At 52.7% G+C, this 7,828-nt stretch overlaps 1 protein-coding gene across 1 annotated transcript in view; it reads left to right on the forward strand.

Moving 5' to 3' along the window:
• Positions 1 to 7,828, forward strand: part of MAN1C1 (mannosidase, alpha, class 1C, member 1) — a 169,919-nt gene that overhangs the window by 145,946 nt on the left and 16,145 nt on the right. Inside the window, exon 8 of the mRNA XM_008572164.1 lies at positions 4,343 to 4,458. Coding sequence (XP_008570386.1) covers positions 4,343 to 4,458 — 116 coding nt within the window. The remainder of the gene's footprint in view (positions 1 to 4,342; positions 4,459 to 7,828) is intronic.

The following is a 7,828-nucleotide window of genomic DNA, read 5'->3' on the forward strand; positions in this document are numbered from 1 at the left end:
GCTCAGCCAGTGAGCGGGAACCGGTCTGTATGTGGGATCCGAACCCTCGGCGGGAGCGCCGTTGCGCTCCCAAGCGGCGCACTGTAGCAGTGCGCCACCGGGCCGGCCCTAATTTATCTCTTTAAGACTTGGTTTTCTGTCCTGCAAAATGGGAGAAGGTGAGATACCTTCCTTGTGTGTCAAGTAGGGGCATAGGAGTAATGGTCAAGGCTGCATGAAACAGATTTGAGTTCAGTCTTCAAAGATGGTCTGGGTCGTTCCAAATGGGAATGACACAGGCAGGGCACGGAGGGCCAGCCAGCAGCAAGGATACTATGGAGAAACAGCAGCCTTTCCTTCCAACTCAAGCCTCAACCATCTGCAGGTCCATGAGGCCCGGAAAACTCAACCCAGGAATCTTCCCCAGTGATGACCTCACCCCAAGTGGCTTCCTGCAAAAACCACTTACAGAAATGCAGAGTATTTTTAACCAAAACACACTACCAAACCCAAAAGTGCAGGGAGAAAACGAAGGCTTGAATTGCAGATTATAGCCACAGGAAGGGACAGTTCGATAGCTGTTGCTGCTTTTAATTGCAAGGCCTGACTGGGTAAGGAGATAAACTACTCTGCTGGCCTTAGCTGCTCCAGGACAATGCAGCAAAACCCATAAAAAGAGGTGAGAGGGGTGCAGCTTCCCAGCTAAACAATTACCTTGGCAGACGGGAGCCTCTGCTGAGGAGCATAATTTTCTTTTCAGGCTGTGCCGGGAGCGCAGAACTGGGCAAAGTTGGTCACATATGGGAAATTGTTTCATGTTAATAAAATATGAATCCATAGCCTGCTAAAGAGCAGAGGGAAGGTTATAAGCCCTGCTCATCTGGGCTCCTGCCTTCCTCTTCCCAGAGCCTGGGTCATCTCAGGTTTCCTGTGTTTTTTGTTGGCTTTGTGGGGTGCGTGTATATTTTTTCAGCAGATGATAACATTGCCATCTGCATAAGCTGAGTGCACTCACATTATTTTCTCTCCTTGAATCCTCAGAAAAAGCCTGTAGGCAGGACAGGCAGGGACTGTTTAGCCCATTTGCAGCCACAAAAATTGCAGCTTAGAGAGGCAAAGGAAGAATTAGGGCTGCATTCCAATTTTCCAGGCCTCTGCATTTGCCTGCTTCCTGCTCCTCCTTGAAGCTGAGCTTCAGGGTAACAGGGGAGGCCTATGACCCTCCCCTGCCACTAAGACTTCACACCCAGGATAAATCCACCAGGCTCCTGATGGCTTCAGGCAAAGATGAAACAACCCTGAGACCAACCCACTTACAGCTCAGAGAGCTGCCAAGGAGGGGTCACCAGCCCCTCAGCTCAGTCCCTGCATAATTTGTCCTCCTGTCTGCTGCCTGAATCCCACACCTCCTTCAGTGGGAGGGGTGTGGCAGGTCTGCAGCTCCCCAGCAGGTACAGGAGTGAGCTGCCACCAGCACCAGCCTCCAGCTCCTCCAGCTTCATGCCAACCGATTCCCAGGCTGTGGCTCAGCTTCCTGCTGCCTGGTGTGATGACAGTGTTGACACAGGCAGGACCTGGCAGAGCCTGTTTCTGCTATAGGACTCATGGACACTGACTAGTATTCCCCTTCTCAAATTTTGCTGACGGGGAGACTGAAGCCCAGAATGGGTAATGACTGCCCTAAGCTAATGCAGATCTACATCTCCTAATTCCCCCCTCCTGTGCTTCTCCTGGCGCACCACGCAGTGATGGGGGACACACATGCTCACACTCACACTAGCTATAGAGCAGTGGGACCTCCTCATGAAATTGTCCACTTCGGTCAAGTCCCCCTGAGAGGCTCTGCACATATCCCCAGGAGGAGTCATGTCTCAAACACCATGGAACCTTCTGCTGCATGTCCCTGCCAGTGGAAGCCCTGGACCTGTCATACACACACACTGCAATCCTATGATGCAGGCCAGGCTCCTTGGCTTGGCATTTGAGGCCCTTCCAGCACAGCCCAAACCTGCCTCCTCCTTATTTGTTCAGATCTCGCTGGGCATCTCTGTGCCATGTAGGTGCTGGGCACAGAGAATGAATCATGCACGGTCTCTCCCCACAAAGAGCTCACAGTCTAGCGGGGGCGACAGAGCCACAGACACACGTATAGTGCAATACTAGAAGCACCCGGCGGCGAGACGCCCGCACTGGTGAGAGCACCGCTGAGCGCTTCCCACACGAGCACGTGCCCTATTCACTCAATCCCGCAGCCCCCCCACAGGGCGCCGAGGAAAGCCTTTCTGAGGAGGGGACGCCCGAACTGAGGCAAAGCAGACGAGGAGGCGGCAGCCAGGCAGGGTGGGAAAGGGCATTGCAGGCCCAGGGTCAGCCCCAGCCAAGGCACCGGTGAGAGGTTACATGGAAAAGGCCGGGAGCTACAGATGTCTGGGTGGTGGAGAAAATCATGAGAGGAGGCAGGGCAGGAGATGATCTGGAGATGACAGGGCCCCCGCTCCTGGGCGGTGGAGAGGTGTCAAGGGCTTTAAGCAGAAGCCAACCCAGTCTGCCTTCCAGCCTCCCCCCGCCCCTCTGCACAGAGCTGCTGCCGGGACGCACCCTCAGCTCCCCGGCCGGCCCCTCTGTCCTTACTCAGGCTGTGCCCTCCACCCGGGGATGATGGGGGGCGGGACGCTGAGCTGGTTCTTTCTCCCCTCGTCACCTTAGCCAAGTCCAGCCCACACGAACCCCTCTCAACTCCCCACCGAAACTCACCCTTTATCTTGTCTGTTTTAGTTTTTTGCAAGCCCTTGTCCATCCCTGACCCCTTTCTAGACCAGGACTTATTGATGGATAGGGACTGTAGGGGACCCGAAGGGCCGGTTTACTGTGTGCTTGGCCTCCTCTCAACCCCCTTGCCTGGTTCCCACCTGTCTTTACCTTTGTCCTCTGGTCCCTCTCTCGTCGCACTTGTTTTGTTTTCACTCTCTGGTTGATTGTGCACAGCTGCAGGTAGCGAGGACTCTGCTGTTCACCAGCATGTGGCCTTGGGAGGCTATTTAGGCTCATTCTCAGTTTTCCCATCGGGGAAATGGGGTCAATAGTGCTCATCTTGGGCCGGCCCGGTGGCGCACTCGGTAGAGTGCGGCACTTGGGAGCACGGTGGCGCTCCCGCCGAGGTTTCGGATCCCATATAGAGACCGGTCCGCTCACTGGTTGAGCGCGGTGCGGGTGCGACACGGAGAGTTGTGATTCCGTTGCCGGTCGCAGTACCGGCGCGACACTGAGGGTTGTGATCCCGTTACCGGTCACGAAAAAAGACAAAAAAAAAAAAAAGAATAGTGCTCATCTTGCAGGGTTCTTGGGAAGATAAAGTTATAATTAATACAGTAAAGCTCCTAGCCCACGGAAGACACTCGGTGAATGGTAGCTGTTGATGTGTTTCCTCTCTTCCCCCACCCGCTCTCCCTCCCTCCTCTTTCTTCCCCTCCTTGTCCAGAGCAGTTAAAAACACTCCGCCCTTTCCTCCACCCCCATTTACCTTCCTCTGTCTGTCTCTCTGCTGGAGTGAATCAGAACAGAGAACTGAAGTTTGTTCTTTGTTAAGCCTATTAAACACCTTTATGTTTCCCCATCGTTTATTTTCCAAGCACATAAGTGAAGCATTTTCTGCCTTGCTTCTGCTGATAGGTGTTCCTCGGGAACCCGTCTTCCTCCTGGGACAGCCCTGGGTAGGGAGACCCTCCATTCAGCCACTACGGGAGAGGCCCTGCTCCTTGGCAACTCCGGGAGGCCTTGGCTGGTCCACTGTCCGCCAGGCAGATGCCCCCAGGGCAGACAGAGGGTCTTCAAGCCCGATTCTTCCCTCCCCCACTCCTTTGAACTCCATTTATCCCAATTTGCCAAACTTAAGCTCGGTTTTGCCAGCGTGGTTCTGTGCTGGAGGGTCCGACCAACTCAATCAAGGCTTTTATTTCTCCTCTCCGTGGCCTTTATGAAGCTGCCCAGCATTAATTACCATGTTTGTCACTGGGTAATAAAAGTCTCTGCACTCCTTGCCACCAAATTATTGTTTTAAAGAAATGCAACTCATTTGCAGTTAATAACGAGAGGCCCTGCTGTCCTCAGCCTCTAAAGTGAGATGATTTATACACGTGGTTGAGCCTGTGCACGTGTGCTCAAGACGGCCCCGGTTTCCTCCGAGCCGCAGGCGGTATCTTCCTCCCAGCCCCCAGTCGGGCTTCAGCGGCTGCCGATTAGATGCCCGCTCCCCACCCGCACACAGCACTGGGGCCACTGCGGTGGGGCGCGAGCCATGCCCTTTGGTCCCGCCAGCAGCTGGCGGCAGATGGTGATAACGTTCTTGTCCTCCTTCCCCTCACAGACCACGTCTCGGTTGGAGGACTCGGCGACAGTTTTTATGAATATTTGATCAAATCCTGGTTGATGTCAGCCAAGACAGACATGGAGGCTAAAAATATGTACTACGAAGCCTTGGAGGTAAGACAAGCGAGGGATGCTTCATAGGCAGTCGGTCTTTAGCCACCGGCTCTTGCTCAGGTCCCCGAGCGCTGGGGGCAGTGGGGCGCCAGAGCAGCAGAGCTTGCTCCTGTCTGCCCTGTTACAAGCTGGCAAGGAGAATGACAAGACAGTCCCCTCCCAGCCAGCCACTTGACACCCCTGTTGCGTGACTTCTCCCAAATGTCCTGAAATTGGGACTGTGTTGGCACCCTTGTTTTACAGATGTGAAACCCACGCTCAGGGAGGTTAAGTCATTTGTCCAAGGTCTCATAGGAAGTGACAGTCTGATTCAGAAACCGGGGTTCAAAAATCCACCACCCCCACGGTGTCTGTGGTTCAGTTGACGTATCAGAGCCCAGAATGCAGCCAGACTGTGGGCTGCGGCCTCCAAGGGAGGCTGCCAATGTGAAATCCTCAGCCATCTTCCTGCCAAACTGGAGATGACATAATTAGCATGTCCAGGCTGGGAGAGCCATCCTTCAGTGGAGCATCCAGTTTTGCTCCTTCTTTTTATGTGGATGGAAACCAAGGCCCAGAGAAGGGAAGACACTTGACCAAGGCCACACAGCACAGAATTGGCAGAACTGGCACCAGTGTGCAGTCCTCAGGTGTGGAATGAACGAGGGATGGTAGGCTGAGATGAGTCCCTCCAAAGAGGGGGAGATTTTAGGGCAGAGGGGGGAGTCAGCCCGAGCTGTTGGGAAGAGGGTTAGGAAATCCACAGCCCATCAACAGATACCTTGAGCCCAACTAACAAAAAGGCACTGGGCAGGCCTTGGCCTCCAGTTTCCCCATAAAGTAAGTTGAGCAAGTTGAATCCACTCTGCCACCACCTTGACCTAAACTCTCCTGCCTTATTCCTCTAAACTGGACTCCCTGCTTCCCCTCTGCCCTCCAGACAGTTCTCCACACAGCAGCCAGAAGAGCTAGAAATGCATGTCCCCCTTCTCGCTGGCTTTCCTTAGAGCCTGGAATAAACCAGACTCCTCTCTTCTGTCCACGGGGTCCCACGTGACCTGGACCATGCTGATCACCACACTGATCACCCTGACTTCATCTCCTAACTCTTTCACCCTTGCTGTCTCTGCTCCAGGCATTCGCCTTCCTGCTCTTCCTCAGACACACGACTTATTCCCACCTCAGGACCTTTGCACTTGCTGTAGCCTCCACCTGTAATATCATTCAAATGGCTGGGTCCCACTTATTGGCCTACTCTCAACTCAAGTGCCCTGGAATTACCTTTCCCAGCCTCTTTGTCACATACTGCAGGTGTATTCTCTTCTTCACCTTTATTACTATCTAAAAGTATCATGTACATGTATTTGTTTACTTGTTTATTGTCTGTCTTCCCAAATAGAGTGCGAGTTATCTGTAATCAGGGATTTTGTCTACTCATTTACCCTGTATGCCTTGCTCCTAAAACAGTGCCCGGCACATAGTAGTTACACAATAACCATGTTGTGAACAAATGAATGAATGCGGAAAGGATGGAGAAAAATATGGATGGATGGTGGGGTGAATGGGTTGATAGATAGATGGGTGGGTGGATAGATAGATGGATGTATGGATAGATAGGTGGGTAGATAGTTGGGAGGGTGGGTAGATGCATGGGTGGGTAGAAGGATGGACAAGTGGATAGATGGATGGGTAGATGGATGGATGGGTGGGTGGCTGGATCAACGGGTGGATGGATGGGTGCGGATGATCTCTAATTACCCTCTGATCACATGAATCTGGCCAGGAATGGGAGTGCTTAAAAGATGCACATTGAAACAGGCCTCTAGAGCCATGGACCCTTTAAACAGTGGGCTCTGCAATTAGTTTTCCCTGCCCAGCACTTTGGCACCAAGACCTCACTCATGAAGCATCTGCTGGGACTCCGGTCCCAGCCCAGTCTGAGTTTCAGCCCTGTCCACCCCCGGCTTTGGCTGAACTTGGACCAGAGTCCCGTCAGAGAATTAGTGTTGAGCTGGTAGTCAGGCCTTGCTTCAAGGAGAAGCCCTTTCTACCTTTCCTCACAGAGTAACATAAAGTTAACAAGCTGCCTGGTTCCCTGCCCTCAGGGCACACCATAGTTGAGGCTTCAAGGGAAGAAATGGCTATGAATTATTTAAGCAAACTGGGAGCACTTGATTGAACTGGAGAGAACTCAGCTTTGCTCCCTGTATTTGATCTCCCCAGTGAGAGTGACTCTGACCCTGCGTAAAGGCTGAGCCTCTGGCAAGTTTGGGACTTTGAAGAATGCTCTGGTGGTTCTCAACCTTGTCTGCATGTTAAAATCACCTGGAAAGTTGTAAAAATCCCAATATCTAGGCTGCACCCCTGACCAATTACATTAGAACCTCTGGACAGGGGGCCTGGGAGAGAGCATTTTACAGCTCCCACGGTGATTCAGATGTGCAGCCAGGGTTGGAAACCACCAGGTTAGACCAATGTCCAGATGGGGTGGGTGGGGGAGATTCAGACAGGTCAGGGTGGGCACACCCCTGAGTGTCATGGGGGGAGGGCAACAAGAAGAACAAGGAGAGCTTCGGTCACCGCAGCCTCCTCTGGCAGGCACTCAAGAGACCTTGTCTTATTTAGCCCCCATCTTACAGATGATGAAACGGTGGCTCAGAGTGGCCCAAGGTCACACAGCAACAAGTGTCAGCTGTGTAAACACAGGTTTGACTGACTCCAAATGCAGTGCTCCTGCCTCTGCTTACCAGCTGCCAATCACAGAGGAGCCTGGCTCGCCTGGCACACCTCCCGGGAGTGTTCAGATGGGGTTCCCACAGGAGGCAAGAGGGGGACGGGCAGCACCGGGCACAGAGCCAGAGTCTTCGAGGACTCTCTCCTTTAGTGCCCACCACTAATCCAGAAGTTATTATTTCCGTTTAACAGATGAGCAAAATGGTCTTCCAAGAAGTGAAATAACTTCCCCCAAATCACCCAACTCTTCAGTTGCAGAGCTAAGATTCAAACCCAGGTCTCTGACCCCCTACTCAGCTCTTTGCACATGTCTTACTGTGATGTAAGCCAGACACCAGTCTGCTGTCTTGTGTTCTGTGCAGGGTTTTAGAAAGCCTTGCTTTTAATCTTGGCATCTGCTTGTCTCGATTGTATCTTCAAAAAGATACTGGTCTATAATTTCCTCTTTACTACAATTACTTAGCTTGGGGCTAACCAATAATGGGAATAACCTACGGGAGACGGTCTGGAAGGTGCAGATTTCCAGCTCCAGTGTGTGGCATCCTGGGATCTCCCCCAGATGTCTGTGTGCGCTCCAAAATGTTGACAACTGGTAACTGTGAACCAGGTTTCTGGGCCCTGAACCGGCCATGACAGTCCTCCCCTGCACCACATGCTT

This window comes from Galeopterus variegatus, unplaced genomic scaffold, assembly GCF_000696425.1.
Source record: "Galeopterus variegatus unplaced genomic scaffold, G_variegatus-3.0.2 Scaffold761, whole genome shotgun sequence".
Taxonomy (NCBI): domain Eukaryota; kingdom Metazoa; phylum Chordata; class Mammalia; order Dermoptera; family Cynocephalidae; genus Galeopterus; species Galeopterus variegatus.